At 39.9% G+C, this 27746-nt stretch overlaps 1 protein-coding gene across 5 annotated transcripts in view; it reads right to left on the bottom strand.

Moving 5' to 3' along the window:
- Nucleotides 1-2433: 2433 nt before the first annotated feature.
- The window catches only part of SYT1 (synaptotagmin 1), a 355083-nt gene continuing 329770 nt past the window's right edge, over nucleotides 2434-27746 (bottom strand). For all 5 annotated transcript variants that reach the window (XM_062613815.1, XM_062613814.1, XM_062613818.1 and 2 more), the window contains 2 exons: nucleotides 7422-7555; nucleotides 2434-3169 (listed from right to left, as the gene is read on the bottom strand). In XM_062613815.1, the coding sequence (XP_062469799.1) occupies nucleotides 2963-3169; nucleotides 7422-7555 (341 nt within the window). In that variant the 3' untranslated portion in view covers nucleotides 2434-2962. The remainder of the gene's footprint in view (nucleotides 3170-7421; nucleotides 7556-27746) is intronic.

Here is a 27746-nt window from a genome sequence, read left to right as displayed (position 1 = left end):
AAATGCCTTTTGAAGAGTTGAGATCAAAAGAAAGAGGGCTACTAGAACATCAACAGGAAATAAAACATTTTTATTGAATATCTGTGTAATATGTATGTTATTTTAACGACAATTGGAAAACTCTACTGTGGGAAGTCACTACACAAAGTGAAACAAAATATAAACCACCTCATCAAAAATGAAGGTAAAATACGGCTAAAGTTGTTAGCTCGCGGGCCACGAGCGATATGGCAGGATAAAACACCCCAAACATTTCTACAAGATACAGAGAAAACCCACACAGAGAAACACTCAAGCAGGCAGTAAATATACACAAAGGCAACTAGGATCTTTCTACAGCATCAGATTCTAATACTTCACACAGCTTTGTCAGAAAGGTACATGTGGCTTCTTTGAGGATGAAAATGTCATCTTGGTCACATGGCAGGTTCAGTCTCCGAGAATCATTGTACCTTACAAACCAGTTTTATGGTGACATTCAGTCTGGCAGTGTAGGAAGAGAAAGCCTTAAGAACACCTTAACACAATGAGTCAGTCCTGGCAGTTTGAACCTGCGGCTATCCTGAATGAATAACTGAAAGTTGGAGACCATGAAGCTCTTATGCTGGGAAGCTGACTGTCTACTTCTTCTCTTTGGTGGGGTTTGGTCCTTAAGGTTCAGATTTTAAAGTATTCCAGCTTGATGCTTTGCATGTATGCGCCTGTTTCTATCAGAAAATGTCTCGCTTGTGTTTTTTCTGTGTTTCATGTAAAAAAACAAAGAAAATGGGTCTTGCTTTTCTCACTTTTGGAGGTGGGGAGAGATCCACTTTTATTCTTCCACTTCTTTGCTGGTTCTTTTGCCCTCAGTGTACCGAAAACACTGGTGCTTGGCCATCACTGCACTGACCTCTCAGACTGTCCCACCCCTCCCAGAAGCAGAGCCTTGAGGGAGGCTGGAGTCTAGTTTTCAGTACACAATTCTCTGATTACATTCATCTTTGTTGTTTGCAGTAATTTCTATCGGATTCGGTTGGTAAGAACATTAATGGTTAATTCTCGTGCCTCCCTCCAAAAGGCAACAGCATTTCCATATTTCTGGGGTAGTCTGCTTTGCTGAAAATAATGAACTCTTCAAAGCATTATAAATATATTCACAGCTTGGAAAGATAAGCAAGGGGCCTCAAAGGACGGTACATGAGATAGAAGTGATGCCCTAAATGACTTGATGAGATGGTACAAGCTGAGATGACATGCTGGCTAGCTGTAAGATGACTATCAACTATCAACAGTAAAGCGTGGGGCGGGGGGGCGAGGGTGATTGGAAATGTAATGTAGAGTATTGCACAGGGCTTGACAAAATGCTGCGTGGTCAACCCATTCAATATAGCATCCTTGTCCCCTGCATAGCTCTCCAGTTCTAAATTGGTCCGTAATAACTAGAACTGCTTGTGCTATGCGTTCCTTCGGCAGTGCAGTAGAAGGGAATGGCAGTATTATTACAATATCACTACAGAATAAATTGATTGCTATCCACTGAGAAAACTACATTTCTAAGCACACACGGCAGTCACAGTGATACACAGAGCAGTCTTTCAAGACTTTTATGGAATGACTAATAGCTTCATAATAGTGCCATTTACTACATAGTAACATTGAAAACATTTAAAAACTCCTCCTGAAACGAGCATCTAGTATACAGAAGAGGTTGCTTCAGTTTTCTAGAACTTGTTCTTTGTTTTCACTTTTTTTTTTAAAGGACAAATTAAAACTTAAGTATAAATAGTATATAAAAGGTCGCTAGCTGTTCTCTTTTGGCTTACTTTGAAGTGCATTTAGAACTATGGCTAAATTTTGTCATCTTCTGATGGGATTACAATACTGTCTGTTTACCATGAAACTATTTTGTATAATAAACTCACACGGCTGTGTCTAAAAAATATTCTGCATTCCTTCTAATCTGAGTTAGTATAATAAAATATTTTGTTACAAAGTCTAATGTGCAAACTCATTATAATGTGATGGAATTCACAGTATGCAAATTTTGTATAAAGGTGATAATGGAGAGCTACTCTTGTTTTCATGGCAGCATTTTGCTACTGCTGTGTCTCCCTCCTTTCTTCTTCCCTTCCCTGCAATGGTCTTACTTCGTATGATAGACGAAATCATTGCCTCCTGTGGAACTGCTTCCCCAACTTTCACTCTAAAGCCATTCCAGTCTGTGTTTGCTTTGGAATATATACAAAGGAATCATATCCTGGCTACATCTTCTTGAAGTCAGCCATGGAGCTGCTCAGATCATGCTAAGTTGCCTGTGAAAGAAGTCTACCCAATTGGATTTGCCCCTCCAAGATTCACTGTGGACGCGTAGCGTGTTATTAGGATGGTCCAGTTGAAAGATCAGATTTAAGTTGTCCTTTAAGATGTCAGTGTAACACTACTAGTGCCTTACAAGTTGGCTTTTTGTTTTTTTTTTCTGGAATGCAGACGATACAGTAGTTACCCTATAATATATTATCAGCTCTCCTATATCTCAATCAATTTACATAATTTAAAATAGAACATCTTATTAAAAACATCTAGATATACACAGATTAGGAAACGCTTACAACATACAAATACACAAACTAGAAATAAATTCTCAGCATACTGGTGTATATATACAACTGTGTGATACAATAAATAATTTCTGTCATGCTCTATCTACACATCATATTGCTTAAAAGAAGAGTAGATCTGGGGAGCAGTGGTGAAATGAAGCGCCTTTAGAGGGCTCTCTACATTTAAATTTGTGCAAATTAAAACAGGCATTTAAAAGTACAACTGATCTGTGTCAGGAACACATGGCTGGAAATGAAAGGACCCATATTACTGAGGTATTTACAGATACTGGCTAAAGAGCACTATGTGGGCAAATGCAGAAAGGCTTCTTCTTCATTTTCTTCTTCCTACTTTAATTTAATTTAATTTTATTTAATTTAATTTACTTCTTGACTGCCAGCATGGCATCTACCTCCTCCTCGGGCTGTAAGGTGTGCCACTGTGCGATGGGCCGCCGGGGGTTGGCCAACATGTCTGACCAATGCCGCAGCTCCGCGCCGGTGCTGTTGTAGCCCACAAAGACTTTCCCGATGGCATCGTTCTTGCCAATCTTGTCATAGTCCAAAACAGTCACAACAATCTGCACTTTCTACAATGAGATAGAGAAAGACCAGTTAGCATGACAATAAAGGGAAGGTGGGCAGGGATGACTCTTGGGACAGGCAATGGCAAGATTCTTCCCACAAGAATCAAATTCAAACTTTTGAACTTTGCTTCTCATGAGACTTCCAAATAAAATTACATTCACATCCTCCCTGTTAACTTGAAACTTGCCCCCTTGCATCAAAGAGCTTCATATGGTAATTCAGGTTGATTTTTATCTTTAACAGGGCACCAGATTTTTTTGTTGCTGTTATTGAGGACTTAGACTGCTAGAAGTCTGTAGGGCTAAAATGGAGATATGCTTATCAAAAGTAATGCAATTTAACACATTGCTGTTTAAGTGAATAAGCTAGCCAAAATTCAGAAATGGCTGTACCCCAAGTTAATGTTTGCAATGTTGTACTCTATCCTGTTAATTGTTTTTCTGCTTCTGAACAGCTCTTGCTCATTAATCCAGCATGACAATCACTTACTTTCAGATAAATTTGGAAAATAGCCCTTATGGTTACTACACACACACACACATTTATCTCTGTGTGTGCATGTGCACGTCTAAATATGTGTGTATACATTTATTTATAAAGGAGTCTAGAAAACAGGCTACATGCTCAGGGGAGCCGGGAAGAAGTATAAAGCCCACTGTCTTCGGGCTCTGACATACTGGCGCTGCCTCTGATTGAGCTGGTGCTGGAGTGCCACTTCTGCTGTAGGAACAGTGACCTCTGGCAAACAGGGTTAAACTAGTCCCATAGAATCCACATGAGCCCATCTGTCACAGTTGATAGACAATTTTCCCTTCACTTAAGACTGCAGCACACTGGCAGGTGAGGTTCAAGCCAGGCTTCTGTGTACACATTTGCATGCACAAGCACACATTCCTCTCCTTCAGGCCATTAATACTTGCTGAATGAGCACAAACAACTGTTCCTTCAGTGGAGTGGCGCTCATCCCCAAGAGCACCTAAGATAATAACAGCCTTGGGCTGATTTTACTAATTTATAAATGCCTCTTTATAGGGAGCTTTATTTTTAAAGATGAACATAGTTTCTTTTCCCAATTCCTTTCTATCTCATGGCAGACAAATACAGCTCCTTATTATAGTGTGAATTTTGTGGAGAAAAAAATGCCCTGAAACACACTTCTTCCATAATTTTTTTTTTTCAAGCATCAGATTTTTAAGTTTAAGGCTTTAAATACATATATAATCTGTATTTCTTACCAGAATGATTAATCTCAGTGCTTGCAATAGGATTATCTTTCAGAAGTAACTATTTTAAGTATATCTGCAAGACCAGGCTCATGAGGTCTATTTTATAGAGGACATTCCCTTACAAGATTGTACAATTCACTGAGCCAGAGAAAGATGATTTCAACAGACACTAAAGTATTTATATAGTTGCTGATGACAAAAGTGTACATCAAACTCAAGATTCTCTCTCCCCAGAGCACTCATGATAAAACGCAATATCCTGAAGCAAATATTTCTAGATGCCAAAATCATGTTTCTGTGCTGCTGTTTCCAATACATTCACTTCTAATGTTGATGGTACCTCCACAAATGAGCATTTATGTTTTAGAGTCATGGTACAATCACAGATATAAAAGGTAAGCATGAGACTATTATGGTACAAAGAAAAAGTTGCCAGCTGTACCTAGAAGCTTGGGGGCTAGTTACTACTGGATTTTTTTTACAACAACGAGCACTGTAAACAAAAGACCCTTTTCCTTGCTCTATAAAGATGAAAAAACAGCTAGCTCAGGTTATTAACTCTGAGATGATTTCCACTTCATGGTCTCTGGCTTTAATCTACAGAAATACGTGAGCGTGTCTTTGCCTTTGTGTCATACATTAAAGGCACAACTGCACTGCAAAACCCAAGAGGTGCTAGTAGGAAGCACCACCTCTGCTAACAAACACTTGAATTAGCAGTTTCCTCACTGTGATTAAGCATTCTTCGGACTGAGAGGGCCTAGAGGATGTTGCTGCCTAGAGAAACGGTCTGTCTTACATGTGGCAAAACACAGGCTTGATCTACCTTGTAGCAACAGGATTGACTTCCTAAGTGGTGTTCTCCCATTGCACTTAAAGACTATCACTTTCCTTCTCTTAAGAGCCAGAATCCATAGTCACTATTTAATTGTTGGAAAAGTCCATGTTTGACCCATTTTAAGTTACACAGATGTACTGCTACTGAGCTACTTTCCCTCCAAGAACTCTCTTGTCTTTGCTCTCCAAGAATCAAGCAACTTCTATAGCTATTAGTTTTTATTTGACTGTAAAAGTTTGCTTAACGGCTTTTACATGAATTACACAAAATTCACAGCCATTCTTACCATATTAAGTCTAAATAACATTTAAAATGCGTTTTTCTAATGATGAAATCACTTCAGTACCCATAATGAAATAACTTCTAAATACAGTCCTTTATAACTTAACTCCAAAATAGGCTGGCATACGACCAAAGTCCATAATTAAAGATTTTAAATTGAGGCTATATACTGAAATAAATAGCTATAAAGTCATTGTAATAAACTTATCCCTCCCTCTAAAGAAGCAAAAATTTAAACAGCTAAACTGCAATGCTTTTTAAAGGGCCTATATCCACCTTACAAAACTGAGTTAGAAGGCAAAATGGCCAAGGACGTACAGAATGCACCTAACCATGCCAAAGCTCTGATCTGATAACCTGGAGGTGCCCATTGTAGTCCCGAGCCCTCTCCCTATTATTTGGAAATCAAGGCATTCATTGCCTAAATTGACAGAGAGGCTCAATTTGCTTAACTTTTTTTTTGCCTCTGGGTCTTTGATGCTTGTTATGAGACCTTTCACAAGCACTCAGACCAGCTTTCATTAAAATCAACGGGAATTAGGCCCCACTGGACTTCCCACTTTTTGATTCCTAGGGTCCAGAGGCAGCTGTACATGATGTGGGGCATGTAGAAACAATAAATGGGCTAGTCATGCATTCAAGTCCTACTGCTCACCTTGTCTAGTTTTACTATCTTTATTGGTACCAAGTCAACAAAAACCAAGCACACAGCTTAAATGTAGGCCTTGGCTCCTGCGCATTTCTCTAGTACAGTTGCTATCAAAATCCAAGATAAGAGCTTCAAAAGTCTCTCATCTCAAAACATGTTCTCATCTAATCAAGAAGGGGACCCCATTTGCTACAGGCCATTTAAATCCATTTAAACATTTAAACTACAAGTAGCATGGCACTTAACTCATACCTAGACTTCTCTAAAGCCACTAAAGGATGTGTTCCCTGGCCATTTTAATTATGGACAAGAGTATTTGCTTATGACATTGACATTAGATACAGCTTTAAATTCCTTTAGGGGGGAGAGTGATTTGGATGCAGGTTTCCCACATGCCTCCTGAGACTGTTAAGAAGAGCTTATCTCTTGTGAGAGAGGCTAGTTAGCATCAAAGGTTGTTAAATCTCACTCTGATAAGCGAGAGATGCTTTACCTCCCACTGTTCCAAAGGCAGGTAACTGAGTCCCTGAAAACAGTGACACAATGCCTTGTCCTGGTATTTCCCACTGCTAATGTAGGTGACTTCCAACTCACTGTGGTCACTTCTGAGGCCCCTAATTTTAGTCACCGAACTCTCCAGCAGTAGTACCTGGACAACTGCTGTTGTACCCTGCAGTGCCAAGAGAGGAGGTCCTCTAGTACTGACCCCTGAGATTCTCAAATGTCTGTTTCCAATGGACACAGGCATCACTGAAAAAGTCTTCATGGTGTGGTGAATAACCGAAAAAAAGCTGTGATTAAATAAACTGTGTTTTACTTAAGTTAAGAGAGACACCGCAGTACTTTTAGTAAACAGGACTGATAAATGCATAGGGAACACAAATTTAGCTGATGATGCCAATTTATTATTTCAAATAATCTGGGGGGAATTGCTATATATATACCTTTTTCTTTAGCCCTGTGCCTTTTTTGCTGGCACATTCATTCACTATCTCCCTGTAAATTTTTTTTTTCCAGAATCCATTTTATGTTAACAGAAAATGTCAGTTATCCATTTCTCACTGATGAATCAAAGCTTTGTAAGTACCTTACATTTTATCATTTCCCTCTTGAAGCAGTCACACTCATCTAACGTAGCATGGGGCTGGCACCTAGGTGCTAATGAAGGCATGCACACGTGATAATTAATCAGATTCCTGTTAAGTATTTATAAGGGCTGAGGAACGGAATGCAGAGGGAAGACAAAACACTGACATTACCTGAATTTGCTCGAATGGTACTTCAAAGCTGAAAGACTCATTGTAGTAGGGATTCAGAGTGTTCTTTTTAATTGTAGTCTTTTTCTTCTTCAGCCTCTTACCATTCTGCATCAGATGGATCTTCACATAGGGATCTAAGTAGTCAAGAGAAGATGTAGAGCTAAGCAGGGTAGTTCAGTGTGTTTTCTACAGACCTTAATCCCACACATTCAAGTTGATGAGGAAAAAAAAAAAAAAGCAACAAAATCCTTTAGCAACAAACAGCTTGTATTTAAACAAAGTCCTAATTTCCACTATAGAAAAATGCCTGTATGCCTGTGAAGTGTTCCTGATGGAAAAAGGTACAAAACATTTATTGCATTATCTCCTTAAGTTCAAAAAGGAGGGGCAAATTTGTGCCTAACTTTACTCCAAGGCTCATTAACCACCCTGGAAGTGTTTTTACTTCAACGTTATTTATTTACAGAAAACATTTCTTAGCAATGGGACTGTGGAGTGGTTTTCCCAAAAGCTGTGAGCACGGCCAAACGCACACATGGTGGGCGCAGTGCTTGGGTGGCTGGCCGCTCTGAAACCACCCAGCAGCTCTTCACATCACTCCTTGGGCAGGAGCTGCACCATGGTTTTCCCATCCTCTGACCTCCCCACTGGGCTGCGACTGACACAGTGCAGTGTCCATGGGTCTGGTGTGTGACCAGACTGCATGGAAGGAAGGGACTTTGCCCATTAAATGCTAGCTCCCTACCTCAGGGCTGCCTGCAGCCAGGTAATGTGCAAGCCAAGTGTATCGGTATAAATTACGTATTGGTTTTGCCACTCTGTATTGAATTCCAGTGGTTGTTTTGTACAACTTCTGGTGGTGAATTAACAGAACCAATTCAGTTCCTAATCAGGTGATCCTCACACAAACACAACTCTTACGGATGTTACCGCTGTGAAGTGATCTCTCAGTAGCTATACTTTCAATGGAAACTTTGCCTGCTTAAAAAAATTAGTGCTGTCAGGCCTTAATCTGTTACAAGAGTTAATGCTCTCATTTACAGAATGAACTAGAAGTTCTTAATGGTGGTGTTAATTGTCAGTACCTTCACTGAGCTCAGTTGTTTTTCTGTTTAGGTCTACCTTGAAGCACTATTTGAAGCATCCCAAGCTCACCCTTTTCAACAGCCTGCATGGTACTCTCACAAAAATTTGGGTAGGTACCTCTCTTGGCTTTATGCAGCTTAACTGTGATGTAGGTCAAGTCAAGACTTCCTTCTAATGAGCTGGTAGGAGCTATTCAAAGCGCCAGCCAGCCACCACAAGTCATCTATGGCATACATAAAGAGAGCCTGAATGCAAATTATCAAGGGAAAAGGCTTCTTTCCCTTCTGAGAAAAGGACCGGGCTATAGAAGAAGAAGAGAAATGCAGATTGAACTTAAATCATATCATTATGAGCTAACCATGCTTTATGACTCTGAAAGGAAATTCATGTTCAGAAGAGTAATTGCATTCTGCTACAGTCAAAATATGCCCTACTGTGAAAGACTGAGATGTTCAGGACTGTTAAGTTACTGGAGTGACTTGATCACAGTCTAAAGTACCTCTGAAGGGAGCATCGTTTTGGTAGTGGGCTCTTGAAGCCAGCAGACAAGGGTATAATAAGATCCAATTGCAGTGAGAAACAAGACAAATTCTAACTGAGAAATAGTAATGTACTTTAGTAGTAAGACTGAAACAGCTGGAAGGGCTTCTCAGTGATTGTGATGAACTCTTGTTACAGAGGGTTAAGATTCCTTCTCCCTCAAAGGACTCAAATTCAAATAGATATTTAATCTGGGTAGACTTAGACTCAAGGCTAGATGGGGGATTGCAAGGCTTCCTTTTGGCTGCACAATGTATGAATTCAGGAATATCATGTAAAGAGCAGAAATGCTAGCAAAAAAACAACAGAAGTCTGTTTTTTTTTTGTGAGTACTGAGCTCAACATCACCAAATACAGGGTTTTGAAGCTGGAAAAGAGGCAAATCTGGACTCCTTCAACATTAGTCGGTACTCCAGAAAAACTCACCTCATTACTTTTGCTGTGGCTCCATGCTGAATGCACAATTGTTTTAACATGAAAATAATGTTTTAGATATAACTAATGTAGAGTGAAAAAGTTTAGTAGTCAAGGAGGTAGAATGTTAGGATATGTAAATGAGGTAAGAAACTGCTAAAGCATAATTTGCATAACTAGAACAAGCTGGGAGGCTAAACAGTACAGTAACACATTATTATTAAGTGGATTAGAACTGAAGAATTCTATTAAAATAAATACAGCCAATATAAGCCAATCCTTTACCGACCTGTTCTTGTACATTCACAATATACACAGACTTGATGATTACTCACATGCCAGTAAGGAACTGTAGAGCAATGATTCATACAGTGGTGCAGATATATTCCTATCTCAATAAACATTCCACTTTGGAGAATAGTATTTTAACTTAGAATTGTAGTGTGTGCAAATGTTTGGAGTCTATGTGTACTTTCACTTTAAGTGATTTGCTTCTACTCACTTTCTAGATTTTCTATCTTTGTGCTGGTATTAAAGCAAAATCTGACCACGGATAACTCATGGCCACAAGACAAGGCCCAGAAGCTAGGTTTCTGTGGTTTCTTTTTCATGTCCTGATCACCTTCTTCTGTTTGCTTCCCTGGGGGGTTGAGTTAGTCAAATGCCCCATGTTTAGTATGAAAGATCCAAACGGCACCAGATTGCTACTATACTGCAGAATTTCCAGAAGCAGAGGTCCCAAACAGAGCACAGAAGGGGGCATAACGTGTGACAATATCCTTACCTTTTTTCATCCAAGGGTAGAATTGTCATACTAATCCAAATACAAATTGAATGCCACTTGATTGAAATCATGTTCCTTCTTTTCTAGTTTCACAGGAAGGTATTAAATAATTTTACACATCACATAAGCATTTCAAATCAGAAGGGGGTGTCCAGCTCAAGTACATGGATGGGCCACAAGAGATTTTAACTGAGTCTATCCTCGACAGACTCCAAATCCACTTCCTACTTCTTGGAAGTGTCCTGGTCTTACTTTGTTCTCCCCTCTCTTCATTCTTCTGTGTCTCATATGTATGTCCCTCCACCACTGCATTATCTCCAGTTACACTCTCTTATATCCCAGGACATTAACCCCAACTCCCTCAACTCTCCAGAAATCTGCCTGTGACCTACACAGACAACCTGATACCTACGAACAGACTTTCTTGCAACTTCATGAATAAATCTCTGAAAAAGAGATTCTCTTGCACCAAGTAACAGAAGCTGGACTGCTTGGAGTCAATTACTGGAAGAAGGGAGGATAATCAAAAGAAAGCAGAAGCTCTGGGAAGTGCCAGTCTCCAGTGATTTTTCTGAGATAAGGTTTAGTGCTACTGGAAACATCTTTTCTCTCTACTTGCAACACAACCTCAGTGATGGCACCATTACTCATGCTGAGTAATACTTTAATATGCAAATAGTCTCACTGAATAAGAGAGACTAGTAAGGATGACAGAACTGATACAGCAACCCAGCAATGATAAATTGTCTGTTAAGTGCAGAGGCTGGGTATAAAGTGCAGAATTCCTTTGACCAAGTAGGAATATCTGCATCTGATGTCAAGGAAAATAAATAAGCACTTCTCTTCATGTACTGTGCATAGTTATTCCACAGTAAATATCTGTCTTTGGTCAGACTATTTATTTATTTGGCTCCACTGATACAAGACAGCCTATGCGCTTTCATGTAAACAGTTACACTGGAGGAAGAAGAGGGGAACATCACTCTGTTTTTCCCTCCAGTTTTATTCCTTTCACTTAAATGGGGATTTGGATCCACATTACATCCACAAATATCTGTGGATGGACCTTGTCATCTATCTGGAAGGAGGGATGTTGCATCTAGAACACCACAGATGTCCCTCTGCTGAAGGGGAAAGAATGGCTCTGTACCCTTTGCCTAATAATTCATTTAAGCAAAGTGTGGGATTAAATAAAATTCTGCTATTTATTCCCTCATTAACGGTCTACCCATGAATGCTAAAAAGATGTAAAATTCATAACCAGTTGTGCATTGTAGACTTTAAAACAACGTCACAAGGGAGGCTGCTGAACAGCTTTTAAAGCACTGGGGGACCAGCTGACACAGTTTGTTTTCCTGAAGTCTGCAGTATGTCTTTCCCTGGATTTTGTAGTAAGACGCCAATACATTATTTAAAAGGCAATAGAAAAGGTATGTAACATCAAGTAAAGACTGCTGGAGTCATTTGGACCATGAAACTTTTACACACAATTAGAACCCTCTTAAAGTAACCACTAGTTCATCATCACCACCACGTTGTAGTCAAGAAGCACTTCATTATTAGAGATTTTACAACAGCAAACTTTACAGCTGAAAAAACACCCACAACTCTAAAGAAGAAAATTGTGGCTAATGACAATGTCAGAGGAAAAGGTAGAACTTGAGAATGACTGCTTCTCAGTGGATTTTAAGATGAAAAATTTGTCACAGGGATCAGTAGTTAATGAAAAATCATTTTCTACCTCGGTAGGAGAGAATTCAGCACACAGCAGTATGGACCTTCAGCAGAAAACTGTCAACAACGTACTCAGCTTGGCATTGTTTAACTACAGTGGTTTATTCTGAATGCAAACAGAAGAATGGTACCCATCTTTGTTAAACATTTTAAAGGCTTCTGTACTCTAATCAAAATATGAAAAGAAAGCACTTAGAAAGTTGAGAGTTGAAAGATGCTACAGGGATAACACTGGAATTGAGTGTGTGTGCAATTACAGTCCCAAGCATGCGTGCAGGGAGAGCCTAACAGTTTAAGGAAAAAAGTCCCACACAGCTCTGTGGGGCGGGATCAGAGAAAACCCTGCACAAGCCTTGAGTAAAGCCTAACATGATTGATAGGAAAAAAATCGAGCTAGAACAAACTAGCTATGGATACAACCAAATAAAGTTTCATATGATGAAACACTGTAATAAGATGTTCTCAAGTGAAACGTAGAAACAAAGAAGAAATACAGTGCCAGAACTGCCTTTAGCTATATTTCTGTCTTCAAAACGTTTGGGGTAACTGGGTTCTAATTACCACGTTTTTCCCCATTAGAAGAAAATTTATGCCAAAGCAGTGTCAAAGCACACATCACTGACGTTTACAGCAAAGGTGTCAGCAGACAGTGGAGTTTCCATTCCAGGAAGCAGAACGGATTCCTGAAGAGCTTGAAAACTGATGCAAGAAGAAAATCAGGTTTGGAAATGCAGCCTTATAAATGCCTCTGACAATGTGGTTAGGACAGAGGTACTAGCAAGGTCAATCATTAGTTCTATGCTGAAAAGCCATAATTACACTCATCATGCAGTGTGCATGAGCTGCAGAGTGCAGTGGGGTGGAAAGCTGAGGAAGGGCCTAGCCAGAGCCTTAGACCATAGCTGTAGGAGTGCTAGATTCAACATTGCACCCTTAACCTGTTCCTACTCTGTGCAAACACCCTTCAGACAAAGTTTTCTTAGCTTATGGGAGTGGGCAGCAAGGAGAGCAGCAATTTTATACACCAAACAACTTTATTTTCTACAGACTGTGCCAGGGATGAAGGCTGACAGCATCAGCAATACTTGCAAGCTCACTTCTGCCTTTGGAGAGCAGCTGCTGCAGTTGCCAGAGCTGTGCTATGGAAAGCAGCAGGGCTCTAAATGGAGAGCAAATCAGGATGAACTTTCCCTGGGGTTCCCACAGATGTCTTGATTTTTCCCACGGATCGTGGGAGATGCTCCCTCCATGGGCATATAAATCCTCTCCCAAGAGAGGGACGATTCACACGATGCCTGTGGTGTCCAGGATAGTTTGACCTGACTTTTTTTTCTTCTGGTTATTCATGTATGGATGAGAGCTGATAATTAAAGTCTCTGAAATAATGAGTTTAGAATGATATTGTGCCTAGATTGTTGAAACCAGTATTTTTTTCAGATGAATAGAAAGCTTGTAATGGGAAGGAAAGCCAGAGGGGGAAAATATATTACCTGGGGAAGAAGCAATATAAGGTACAATTACTAAGAAGGAGTGCTATGGCATATTCTAGATTGAATAAAAGTTATAGTTTATACTCATTGACACAAGCTGTTGGGCCTTCTACCCTCCTCCACAAATGAGAAAATTAAAGTTGGAACATTATTTTTAAGGAGAAGACAATGTCTCAAAGGAAATATTGGAAAATGTTCTTATTAGAAACAATTCTCTGAGCATAAAATGTGGGGTTTGTGAGTTTTTTCTCACCACATTTCCTTGAAAAGAGGATTGTTACTCATATTATACTTGTTAAGTCTATCTATGCCCCATGGTGGACTGCCCCAGATGCAGTACATGCACACACAGAGGGTAAACTGGCCATCAGGCCCTTTCCTTCTCACGTTGTAAGTCATAGGATAACAAGGTAGATGACTTTGGATTACATATTTCCATCAGCACACTTAAAAGAAAATTCTGTAAGACTGGGTAATTTATAAATGAAAATATTTGCAATTTCATGTTCAATAACATCAGACACATTATCATCGGAATAATGGAGTCAATCCATTTACAGTGGGGGAAAAAGGAGCTGGTATTTATAAAAACTAACAGCCTGCCTATAATGAAAAATGTTAAATGAAGAGTATAGCAAAGCAGTCTCAAAATAACAACTCTTCACTGCTGTACAGTTAGATGAACATCAGCTTGATACTGAAATGCTGAACTGAGAGAACCAGGGAGCCTTAGGAAGAAGGAGGTGCTGTAAACCCAACAGCGTGGGTCAATGATTCCCTCGCCCGAGAATCCCAAACTGAGCTTGCAGAACATGTAGAGCTGACAGTGGAAACAGAAATGTTCACATTGGCCTTAGGGCTACTCAGCCAGCACTTGAGTCTGCAATTCCACCCACAGCGCTTCCAACTGGAACATAACAACAAATGTTACAGCACCAGATGGGGAAAGTAGCAGAAGACTGAAGAAAAAAAAGCAGCTAAAACTCTTATTTAAAACCAGCACAAATTAGTGCTTATGAGATTATGATTAAGTTTACTGCCAGAGCAAGGGCAGCTGATTTGTCTCTCTTGCAACCAAGCAGATCATTTCGGCATAGTTACCCACAGACAAATAAATGGTTTTATAAAGCACAGCAAATGTGGGTTGAACCAACAGGAAAATGCACCTTGAGTTTTGGCTGTGGTAAACACAGAATACTCTTGTGGAAAAGCAAAGTAATTCAACCAAGCACTTCATAAATGTGATTACATGGGAACTACAAGCATCGAAGCAGTAAACCTTGCTCCGTATATGTGCACCAAATTCTGGCAGACTGCTGAGTCTGAATTTATGTAATGCCTTTTGATGATACAGAGAAAAAAATTAATTAAATTTATATGTATTAAACTGGTGGTACTGAAAATACCCAAAGATGATACACAGAGGCTTAACGAGATTCAAAACACTGTCCTCAAGTGAACTGGGGACGACAAAAGGGGGAATACACATCAACTGAGGAATAATGACAGGCAGAAGAGTGGAGAGAGAAGCAGAAGCACATAATATAGAAAGATGCAAACAACCCAAGGTTATAAAGAGCAGACCAAGTGGGATGCTTTAGCAGAAAACCACAGGATCTGGGTACATAATGATGTATCGCACTGGAGTGTTAAGGAGTACCTTAAAGCCCTCCAGATCTGTGTTGGCTACCTAACAAGGCCATGCAGATGGGATTATCAATACTTCGGGATAGAGGCAGAACTACCCTACCTCACTCCGAAGCACATGCTGCCAGGTAGAGGCCACAATTCAAACATCAGGCTGAAAAGGCGAGCACATGAAGAATGTCAAGAGGCAAAGACTGGGGTTTGAAAGGGCCAGACACCTGGGTGGAGAACTGCCTCAACATGCCTGGAGAAAGCATGATGGAGAGGAATCACACTTCCTCTTTTTGGGTCTCTGCTGTTTTCTTACAGCTGTGCCAGCTTAGGGTTTTTTGGGCTTATCCATTTTGTTTTACAAAAGGAAAGCAATTAAACTGGCTTTGTCCTTCCACCCCTCTCTTGCTGATAGCCAAGAGGTTAAACTGCTAATTGCTGATTTAGGAAATGCTCTCCAGACCTCTCTGTCAGCTGAAGGGCCCTGAACTTACATGTCCCACCTCTGGAGAGAGTGAGACATGGTTGTAAGCTATGTGAAACAGGTTCTCAGTCTGCACTGCTGAGAATAACACTGTATTTTTTGTGCTCCTTTCAATTACTTCAGTGGAGCGAAGGCCGATGCCAGGTCGTCCTTCCTCGACAACCCTTGTCTTCCCTGCCTGTGTGATCATCACCTTTGGGCCTCTGCTCTTGTGGATATTTACTGCATATAGCTATTTCCCTGTGTCCTGAATGGTGGTGGAAAGGCACCTACTTTAGGAATCCCAGTAGGTAATGCTGTGACTATTAAGATTTTATGGGACTTGACTGAAAGAAACCCAGGGGGATTTACAAATTTGGGTTAGTCAAGAATTTCTATTAGCATGGCAATATTTCTCTGTCATTCCAGGTTTAAACAGCTTAAATGAGGAAAGGTTCTGTGCCACACAGAGACACGGGAGAGGACAGGAACCCAAAAATAACAGGGAAAAAGCAAAAAAAAAAGAGGGATTTCTTTCATGTAGTAAAAGGCTTTGCTCATAGAAAGAACTGGCTGAAAGGAAGTCAGGTCACTCAGAAAGAAGGGTAGACGATACCTATTCAAAAATAGTATTTTGTCACAGCCAAGCACAGAGACACCTTTACTTAGGTCAACGTTACGGACACTGCAGCGTGATAGGGAGCCACCTTTCATGTGTGTTTATTTTCTTCCTCCAAAAACAGTTGACACTTTTTTTTCCCCTTCATAAACTGGTGACTGAGAACGAAGATATTCCTCTTTTAGTTACTCCCCTCCCCCCTAAAACCTACCCATCACAAAACCCCCAAACCCCAAACCTGGCAGCTGTGAGGAGAAACAAGTCCTAATTTCAAGCTGCACTGAGGGCAGACCGGAGTTCCAGTATTACTGGGTAATAAAAAACCCCACATTGGAGTGAGTGGCAGTATTCATTCAGAGGAATTATTCAACCCTGAAACACAGAGAAACTCTATTAAACCCCAAACCTGGTCTAACTAGTGTATTTACTGTAGAAAGACCACATGTTTTGTGCTACAGACTCTTCGTGTCAACATTGCCACAATAAGGTTTATAGCCTGACTGCACATCAGCATGGTACTACTGTGTTGTGATAGTCTTTACATGGAAAAAAGTGAATACATCCTGCTTAAGGGTAATCTTCATCCTCTCCCACAGAAGGTTAAAAGCAACACACTCAAGACATAAGGCCACATATTCCAAACCCTCACAGTCAGAAATAATGTTAGGTGAGTTGGGAGGAGAAGCAGAGGACAGCAAAAATAGAAAAGCAAAGCAGCAGGATGTTTTATCTATGTGCAAGAGTAGAAAACACCCAAACACCTTAGCTCATACAAATGAGTCACCAGAAAAATGCAAACCAATATACTGCAAAATACTTCTGATGTTTTTAATAAAAACTTATTGCTTCTACTTTATAAATAAGCTTTTCTTATAGAGGTAAGCTTTCAGTCTTAGACAACGTGAAAGAGATGGCTTTTGATTCAGATGATTAAGCAGCACTGAGAGTTAATAATGCAGGAATGCTGCAGTATAGAAGGAATTAAAAAAGTCTTACAACATCAGGGACTACCAGTAAAAGCAGCCTGATCTGACTTCTCTGCAGCTGTGAAGCTGATCCTAGTTATGCTTTGTCAAAGTTGGTATTTATTTTAGGAGCATATCAAGACTTTCAAACTACATTTCATTCATCAGTGGCTGCATATAAAGGGAGTCCATTAGCATCTGATTTTCAGTCTCAATTTGAAAATACTCCTACTACTTTTTTTTTCCAATGAGTTTATATTTATATAAGTATCAGTTCTCATTCCATTTTCATTATTTTTCTGTTAGATTTGTGCTTTAAGGAAAAAATGTAAATGGAAGCAGGATTGCAGTCCTGCTTTCAGCCTACAAAACATGAATGCATTCAGAATTACTCAAAGAAGATACTTTACAGCTCTCTCTTTCTCTCACTTGCCTGCTTCCCAACACATCCAGTGTCTGTTAAACAGGATTTGGAAAGTATTTTGGTTATTCATATAGGCTATTTGTAGCACCAATTTCATATATGAAACCTAAAGCAACCCATGATACATTTATACATGCCTGTTCAGATACAGAGACACATAAAACCTTTCCCTACTCTGCCGAGAGCAAGGGCTAAGGACACATCCTGTTGATGTGCTTCCTGGTGGTGAGGAGAAGACTGCTGGAATACTGCAGGGCAAGAACTGCATCTGGTCAGGGAGTAGAAGGGGCCATTCTGAATGGTGTTTCCTAATACTCTTCCTGATACAGCTGCAAAGACTGGCTTTGTTTTGGATTAAATTTAACCACAGTAAGGAACAAAAGCAGGTTTCCTTGGGACGGGCATCTTCATCTCAATCTCAGCACAAGAAGTTGTAATGTAGGCTGAATTTATCAGCAGTTTCAACTGAGTTCAGCTAAGTTGTATCTGTTTTTCAAAAATGACAGCTGAGTGGAAACCCCTTTTGCAGTATCACACACACACAAATAGTGTTGAAAAGCCTCAAGGTCAGATTTTTAACTTGGCTACTTGCAGAGGAAAGGCTGGGAGGCTGCATGCCTGCTCGCATTCCTGTCGATTCCACACAATGAGAAGCAGTGACCCGAAACTTAAGGCAAATTTTTACTTAGACAAGAGTAACATCTAGATTACAGCCACTGAAGAATTATGGAAGTGCTCAAGTCCTTGGTAGAACAAGCAGTTTACCTTGTTTGTTTATGCCAGAGGCTGGAAGAAAGAACATGACCAGGAGGTATTAAGGGCTACCATACAAGGTAGGCTGAAGAACAAGAATTCAAGGCCAACAGCATTTGCAGTAAGAATGCTCTGCTGTTGAGAACATTAGTCCTGCAATAAGACAAGAGGACAGACAACTTGATAAATGGCATTATTAGGTGAAAGATGGAAGTATTTCTGATAACATGACCAATAGCTCATGCCCCAATGTACTCAAATTCTTCTTCAAATTGTCCCAGCAATTTAATGGCACAAATGGATATTTGACTGACACGTTCACTACTTACTGTACACAACTTTAGCTTAAAAAGCAGTCAAATATGATACAACCTATGAGAAATCCAAAGGTACATGACAGTTTTCAGCTTGGATACCTGCAATAAATTTATATCGCAGATATCCAATTTGGTACAAGAGCGGTGGAGCAATCTGATCTTGTGCTTCACTGACAAACCATATTGAATCTGGGCAGCTCATCATACTTCTGTGTTCTACTTCATTGAAAAAAGATCTTGATGTAGTCTAGTCAAGGGATCACGATCTATAGTAAAATCAAAGAACTCAAGAATCCAGAAAGCACATACTGTTTGAGCACATACTGTTCAGAAACCCTCTGGCTCTTCAGAATTGCAGGCAGGAGCATTTGAAAAGACAAGCCTGAGTGTTTGTGGTTATTAGATGAGGAGGAGCAAGAGGATTACAGAGGAGTGAAATTGCCAAGTGTTTTTATTTGGAATCAATAGATTGAGACCATTGTAAAGGAAAGGTGGCTGACACCACTTTCAAAACAGTAACTGTTGTGTCTAAAAGAGAATATAAATAATTTCAGTGAAACTAAGCTTGAAAAGCAACACTCTTTTTAAGCAACACATGCCAAGCTCAGAGTAGTTTTTCAAAGGTATCAAGTATTTGGAGTTGTAGATGGGTACATTTTCAAAAGTATCTAACTAACTCCAGTTAAAAATCACTGGTAAGAATGTGAACAACCAATTCCCCTGGAGTCCCAGGCTTCAGCCTTCCCCTGGAAACTCCTATTGAATATTTTTCTGCATTAGTCAGTATGTAAGTGACAATAGGCTTCTTTTATTGTTCACAGAAGGGGGCAGGGGTGGGAAGGGGGGAATAAAGTCCAGACAGTCACCCATCAGCAATAAGAAATATTCTCTGTTTAATGTACATGCCAGTAATGGCAATCAGCAAGCAGTAATACTAAATGTGTGGATTGCAGGAAGACAGGAAGTTCTCCTGTCAGAAATGAGGATCACAAATGTTGAAAAGAATGACCTAAGGAGAACTGAGGTTTTAATTATAAAATAAGAAAAGACAGATTTAGCAAACAATAAACTTGCCTTTTGGATACCCTCAGGAGAGACTGGGGGAGAGAGAAACAGGGAGAGGGAGTGCCTCTGGTTAGCTTGCCATTAGCACAAAGGAAAACAACTGCTGGGCTTAGGGAGGATTTAGCTTTAACAAATGCTTATCACAAAGTCATCACTGCACACTATTGTTCTGTATTTCGAATGAAATTAATTTCCAACTCCATATTAACCTTCTGGAGACCCTGCTCGATGGAGGAATTTAATCCTTTGGATTCTGGTATGTCACTAGCAAAGGCCATTTCTAGATTTGGCGAGTTTGACAGCCTATTACCTGAAGAACACTTTATTAAAGGGGCGGAGGGTGTGGGGGGGAGGAGGAAGGACAATAGTTTTCCTTCCATAATGGGTAGCAGGTATTTCAGAGCACTCAGTGTGTTGAATAAAATAGGTAAGAAAAACAAAATAAAAGGGGAAATCCCAAGTTTTGTAATTCCCATAGCATACTATTCCTCATCTGTGCTATAATTAATCCACTGACAGTGTGTCAGCATGCTTTCAGTTATACATTAGTATAAACTTTTTGATGGAGAAGTGTTTTCCAAACATATTGAAAAATATGTTTTCTGATGTGGTCAAGAAAGACCATTCAGCTGAGTAATGGGAAAGAATTTGTAGCCTTACAGTAAAGTAAGACAAAAGCAGTGATTTAGAGAGCAGTGAAAGCAGGAATTTCAGCACATGTGGGGAAGCCCATTTTCTGGTGTTTATTAGCATTAGTGCAACAATTGACTTTGTTGGTCTCTGCAGGGCTCCTTCCCTACTGCATTCCAGGAGCTGAGAGGAGCCCTCTGGAAGTCAGACAAAATCTGCTGTCACTACCATATTAGGTATCAAACCAAGTAGCTAAAGCCCCTGGCTGAGCAGAGATAAATCGACAGGGAACGCGTCTGCCTTCCAGCCAAATGAGAAAAGCAAAGTGAGTGAGGAGACAAAATAAATAATAATTAAAAAACATCCTAAGCAGTAGAACTGACTGCTGTTTTATCTGTTTTTACTTTTAACATGCTGCCGACTGAAGTAGAGCTCAAAAGCAGATTCACAGATACAAGCAAACCCCACTCCTTACCTTTTTTTTTGCTGCAGAGTGAAATAATCCCAAGATACATATCAGTGATCAGCTTCAAATGTTTTTAACGCATTCTTTTTGGCTGGAAAGACGTCATTATACTGTGGTGGAGCCAGTGTAAATTGTTCTCACTCAACTCACATAACCTTCAGTTTACAGCCAGCATGGCCCTTTCACCAAGATTTCCCATAGTCACAGATGTAGTCACTCTTTAACAAGGTGGTCAGCCTTGTAGTCCATAGGAGATTTCTCCTGAAGTACAAGCTTTGCTAATGATTCAGCTCTCTGTGTGTGAGTGCAGAACACAGGACTTGCTAATACATTCCCTTGTGTGTGCATGGATGTATTTGAGCAATCTTTATTACAGAGGGTCTGTAACATAACTAATCCATTATGCCATTGAAGAAAGGGTGCAATAAGATGCAGGTGCTCCAAGTATGACGAAGTATCACTGGGGTTTGGGGCCATGAATCAGACTCATATATGGTGATGTGCAATACCCCCTCCTGCCCCTCGGCAGCCCACAGGGCAACCACTCCCCCTCCTCTCACATGGCACAAGTACTCACCCCCCTGCATATCAGCACAATTAACAATATCAAGGAATAGGTAAGGTTTGGGTCTCTGTTCTGAAATTCAGGTGAGCTTTTTTTTTAGCATCTGCTATTTCATGGAAAGAAGAGTCTGGACAGTAAGAAAAAAACAGGTAGATGGATACATTGAGCAACAACAGTATTTCAGCCTTTGTAACCTTGCATGTCACTCATGATGGTTGTCTCTGGTTGCAATGGCTAGTGAACTGTCATATACAATGTTTTACTAACCCTCAGCCATTAGGGTCCCATGGCATCCCTTGTCTCACACAATCAAAATGAAGGGGGTGATTCCCCCACAGAATTTAATTCAAAAGGGTACAAACATAATAGCAGAAATCATATTTTGCCCATGGAAATACTATCACTTCTGCTAGGAGAGGTGGTTTGTGGAAGGTGGTAGACTAACAATATAAAAGAATATTGCATGTGTCTTGTATTTGTTCAGGAGAAGAAAATCAGAAGGATTCTGTCAACCAGCATGTTGTCTCTGTATAAAAATAAGCAATGGCTGAGGAAATGCAGAAATAGGATGGTAGTCATGGCTTTCTATAGCTTTTCAGACAAGAATAAAGCTGCAGCTCCCTAATTATATAGTGCTCACCCTCTAGCATACCAATATCATTGTTACCTTTCCTCCTTTCTTGCTAAGGCATTGTAGTTGCAGGCTGTTGTCAGCTCCAAACATGGTGATTTTCTGAAAGCTAGTCTTAACTCTCCAAATATCTACAAACATATGAATATTAGCATATAAAAATTATGCATAATACAGTTGAAGTTGCATCAAGATACTTCTATCAACACCCCCAAGTCAAGAGAAGGCAAAATAGGAGCTTGCAGGCTGTGACACCAACCAGCAGTGGAGTCACATACTTTCACAGGGCATCACACCACTAAGCACTCATCACCAGTGGGAGCCTGGAAACTGGACCCTGGACCCTGGGAGAGCCCTCTGGTGAAAGCTAAATTCAGGCCAATTCACTCTGAAAGGCAATATGGTGGCACCCAGAGAATGCAACTGGGTAACAGCCTACAGGCATCTTGCTGCTAATTTGAATTCATTTTTCTTTTTTCTAGCTGGAGGTTGCATCTTGGTTTCTCAGTTATGTTTGTGGCTGATAAGAAAAGCCGGTGTGCTGGATGGGAATTTAAGGGGAGTAGAGAGCAGTGGGGTTTGAATCCCTGTTCCTTTCCATTCCATATGATATCCATACTACTGACTGAAAAGACACAAGCAGGGCAGAGTATTTACAGAAGACCTAACTTTGCAGTACATTCACCAGATTTTCCTTTGCAAGACAATTACTACATGTTTTATCATAGACACCGCTCAACCTACAGAAAAATATTGTTAATTCAATTAAGAGCTAGCGTCTAAAGAGGTTTCACAGTATCACAGTATCACAGTATGCTAGAGATTGGAAGGGACCTCGAAAGATCATCTAGTCCAATCCCCCTGCCAGAGCAGGAACACCTAGATAACGTTACACAGGAATGTGTCCAGGCGGGCTTTGAATGTCTCCAGGGAAGGAGACTCCACAACCTCCCTGGGCAGCCTGTTCCAGTGTTCCGTCACCCTCACTGAGAAAAAGTTCCTTCTCAAGTTTAAGTGGAACCTCTTGTGTTCCAGTTTGCACCCGTTACTCCTTGTCCTATCATTGTTTGCCACTAGTAGAGCCTATCCTCGTGACACTCCCCCTTTATATATTTATAGACACTTATAAGGTCACCCCTCAGTCTCCTCTTCTCTAAACTATAAAGACCCAGCTCCCTCAGTCTTTCCTCATAAGGGAGATGCTCCACTCCCTTAATCATCTTGGTTGCAATGTTTGCAGCAAAAGATGCAAGTTGCAAAGAAGAACAGGGAAAAGATGTGAAAAGTATAGCTGCCATACTGCTACAATTTTCTGTCAATTAGCTTTTCCTCCAATTAGGTAGAATATAAACTCTGAGTCTGACCTGCACACATTTGGTATCTTGATTAGAATTCCACAAAATAAAGACTTAAAGTGTCTTTAAAGCTTTAAAGTGAGCTCTGTTATATAAATTTGCCTACAACATGTTATGTGCTACACGGCAGCATTTCAGATTCATTTTTTATAGCATCCCTCTTATTCTAACCACAGAAAATTCCAGACAGGTCTGTAAACTAATCCCAAGGATGCTTTTCAAAGGCTCTGCATTTTCCCCACTTCTCCTGGAATTATCGGCATCTTTGTTTCGTAAACTTTTGAACTTGCCATAAACACATCACACCACGTTAAAGTACTATCCTTCACCCAACCCCAGACTGTGAAAATCCAGTAGATTACCAAAAGATTTGACATTTATTTAAAGAAATACCCATATATCCCAACTTTATAAATTTTGCGTTTTGTAAGTAAAGAGGTGACTTTGCCAACCATTTCTAAAGGATTAAAAAGCCTGCTGTGTCATCTCGTATATCTTCATTCAGTTTCTAATGCTGCCAGAGAGTACAAAGCCTGAGAGAAAGCCTTTTATCATTTGCAGTTATCGACTGGGCCAGAATACAGTATTAGGCACCTCAGAAACTTTTAGCTAAAACTTCTTTGCTTTGAAAAATGGCTGATCTCCAAAGTGAAGGAAAGCAAGCAGTCTAACTTCAAAAAGGTTGTTACTATTATTCAAACACCTAACACATTTCAGGGAAAAATTGTTGGGGGCACTTTAGGTAACAACCCATTTTCTGCTGCACTGCTACAACAGTCTGAAAGTTTTTAGATGTCCTAAATTGCTTTATGAACCAGGATGAAAGATGCTCTGGGAGAGTTTTAGCTCCCGTCAATGATAAGGTCTTTTATTTAAGAAATACATATAGCAGAAGGCAAAAAGTAATTTTAAAAAAAACTGTTGCTTCAATGAGAGTGAAAGTGAGTGTTTTGTCCTGAGGCTCAAAGATTCACTTGATCTTAATGTTAGGGGTTTCCAGCAAAACGCAGGCAGAATCCTTTCCTCCCAACAGCCTCCTGTGAGAGCATTGTGGCATTCACAAACTAGAAAGTCTGAGGTAAAGGCTGATATTGAACACTAGGTGCCAAGAACTCTGCAAAATAACCATATAAAAATGGTAACATATATATATGTTCATATATATATATGTTCATATATATATATGTTCATATATATATATCAAAATGTATTTTTAAGATCTTTCTACTTGCTTATGAGTCCTGGGATTTGCTTTTTCATCTGTCTTCTCTTTCAGTATATATTAGAATCTGGACCTTATTCTAAAGGCATCAGTCTGTTTACTGACCAGAGATAACCCATGAAGAACTCTGATATTCAAGCCAGCAACCAGCTCCTGTAAGTACTGTATCATTAGATAAGTGAGACTGCAAAATCAACTGTACACAAACTTTAGGAACATACACAGATGCCAATTCTTGTGATTTTATTGCAATCCCTGATATAGAATACACTTCTCAAAACCTTATGTTTTATCAAGTGTAAAATGTTATCGAGAGAGATTATGCTATCACGAGAGATTAACAGCTTGCATTTCAAATAAAAAATTAACTTCTCTAACCATCATGGCTAGAAATAAGTCTGCAGCTTCAAATCAAGAATAATTTATTTATTAGTACTTAAAATGCATTTATTTTTTAAGCCAAGAGCAAAAATTTGGAAACCTGCGTTTGGCAATATCACTCCTGTCCCCTACTTACTCTGTCTTAGTTCCCATTTCAGCCACTGTCAACATGCAGTGCTAAAAGCCTTAAAAGCATTGTCAGGAAGGCCTTTTACTTGTAGTTTTCCTTGACATTTCTTTTGGGAAATTTTGAGAATTGAGTGAAGTCAGAATCAGTTAAAATAAAGTCCTGAAAAATTCCTGTTGGTGTCCTCCTCAGAGGATGGGGCATCACTAACGCACTGAACTGCGTAAATCACCAAAACAGATGTAGAAAAACAACCAGATCTGTACTGGCTGACTCTCTATCAGGTCAGCATGAACTCACCCACACAGGTGTTCTCACCACTTTGATAAATATTTTTCTAACTACTGTAGCCTGTGTTACACTGTTTTTACTGTAATTTTTTACCACTAAATTTCCTATAGCCCCCTTCCATCTTCAAGTGTGATAGAAGGCTGCTTTCTCAATTATTATTTAGGTTCTCTCCTGGGGAGAAAATAAAGCAATTTAGAAGACTAATCAGACAAAAGGACAGTTTTGAAGTTCTGGATGCAAAACCCCTCCCTGCAGTTCCCACAACAAAACAGCTGTGCCACATAACTCTCAGATGGTGCCTGTTTATTTTGCTTTGCTTTGGTTTTGCAGAAAATCAAACTTTCAGCTTTGGCAAGCATGAAAGAGGGTGGCAAGCAAGAGGAACAGATATAAGAGAGAGTACTGACACATGGTGCATGACTGATGGTTCCTCAGGCAGCTGGTCTCACACAGTCACGAGGGGAGCAGTACCTGAGTTATGCTCTCCCTCTGCATCACCCAAAAAGAATCTGTCCTTCTCTGCTGCTTAGAAAGGGAGAAAAAAAGGCTCTGCATACAGCTTAACTATTATCCTAAAGATTACTGAGAAGTCTGGTATCCCTCATCCTGATGTGCAGCACTCATGGGACCTCTGTATTTTATCATGCTCAATTAAAAACACCAGGTTTCTTGCTCTGGGTTGTTAATATGGAATTAAAGACTTGGAACACTTTAACCACTATTTCTCCTGCTTACTCTTTATGTCCCGACTGTAGAATGTAGCAATCTTCTGTTTATAAAAACTGGATCCATCTCTTAAACAGACTTTGAGGGATCATATCCAAATATCCAGATCATCTTGATTCATAGCACAGGACATCTGACTTCCATGAATAGTTGCCCATGACTGCAACCTGAATGAAGATATTTCCTTTCAGAATTCAGTGGACAAGGTCCCCTGTTGTTTATTTTTCATGGAATTTTATTTGTACATGCAAAAGGAAAGCAGGATCACTGTTACTAATCAATCTGAACTTTAGCATACATGTGCACTGTTTCACCAAATGATGACTTCATCAAGATGGTGTCTTCTCGCCAAGCTAAAGATGATCTTTTAGAAAGATGCCGAACCAGATTTACAGACTTCATGCTGCTCCATTAGTTCATATTCTCTGTCTTTAAGTTGGTTTCGTATGAAGTCTCATGGGATGACTCCCTTATTACTTAAATTATCAACCATCCTCATTGCTCTGAGGTGCTTTGACAGAATTTAAAGAAATCCAGCAAACTCAAAAATCTTTTAATAGCTATGAGTATCTCTGAAATGGATACAGTCTTTCTTTCTTCATATATTCATTCTGGAAGTTTTAGCTTATGTAGTAGCATTCACTAATGACTTAGTTTTCATATTAAGAATTGAAAATAGCACCTTAACACAGCTACTGCAGAATTCAAAAAGTTGATTTAGTCATTGAGAACAATTATACAGTTAAGTTACATTGCATAAAGTGGCACCTTCGAGAAGTACTCACAACTGTTACAACTACTCGTGACACCACAGATTCAGGTAGGTACTGTGGGGGTTGGAATGTATCAAAGCTGTCAGAGACCATGGGAAGGAGAAACTACAGCTGGCAATTAAGAGTGACCATGAGTAGAAGGAACTACAGCAGGCAATTAAGAGTGACCTGTCCCTGACTGGAACTTGGAAGATGTTGGAACTGGCAGGGAACAAGGACATCGGAACTGGAAAGAGGATGTCGATAAGAAAATCAGACCTTTCACCTGATGTAACCGCAAGGCAAACACAGATGTGCTTGGCTAATTGCTTGGAAGCATATAAATATCGTGTAATCTGTTCAATAAACGATCCAGCTTGCACTCTACCTCTGGGTCCGTGCCTCCATCCTCACAAGGTACAATGACAGTACTGAATATATTCAGCTTGTTTAAAGAAGGTAAATTCTCTCATCTGTTGATTGCAGTAACTTTTTCAAAGCAGTAATTAGGAGAAGAACTGGAAAGGGTCTATCTTTGTGGCTCTCTATAGGTCTTCAAAAGGATTGGATGAAAACATGATTTAAATCCTGGCAGAATTAATCAAATACAATTGGAAAAACAGCAACCTGTTCATATCCAGGCAAAGAGGCAATAAAAGCAGTTGACTGGTTTCAAATGTGATGTTTAAGAACTGCAAGGTGTTAGCCAGCTAGTCTTCACATCACTGTTCTCCCTTGATTTATTTATTTTTTAATAATTCAAAGGGGCCATGGAGTCATGGAGTTGGGTTCCAAAACCTGCTTGGCCTTTTCTGACAAAAAAAAGCCCCAGAGTGAGAGACAGAAAAAGAAGTAAAGAAGGAGCATTGAACCTAAGGGTTAAAAAG

The sequence above is a fragment of the Pezoporus occidentalis genome, unplaced genomic scaffold (genome assembly GCF_034315485.1).
Source record: "Pezoporus occidentalis ecotype Australia unplaced genomic scaffold, CSIRO_AGI_Poc_V1 ctg17, whole genome shotgun sequence".
Classification (NCBI taxonomy): Eukaryota; Metazoa; Chordata; class Aves; order Psittaciformes; family Psittacidae; genus Pezoporus; species Pezoporus occidentalis.
Note: the sequence above shows the minus strand (reverse complement) of the source record. Positions and strands in the feature narration are given on the sequence as shown.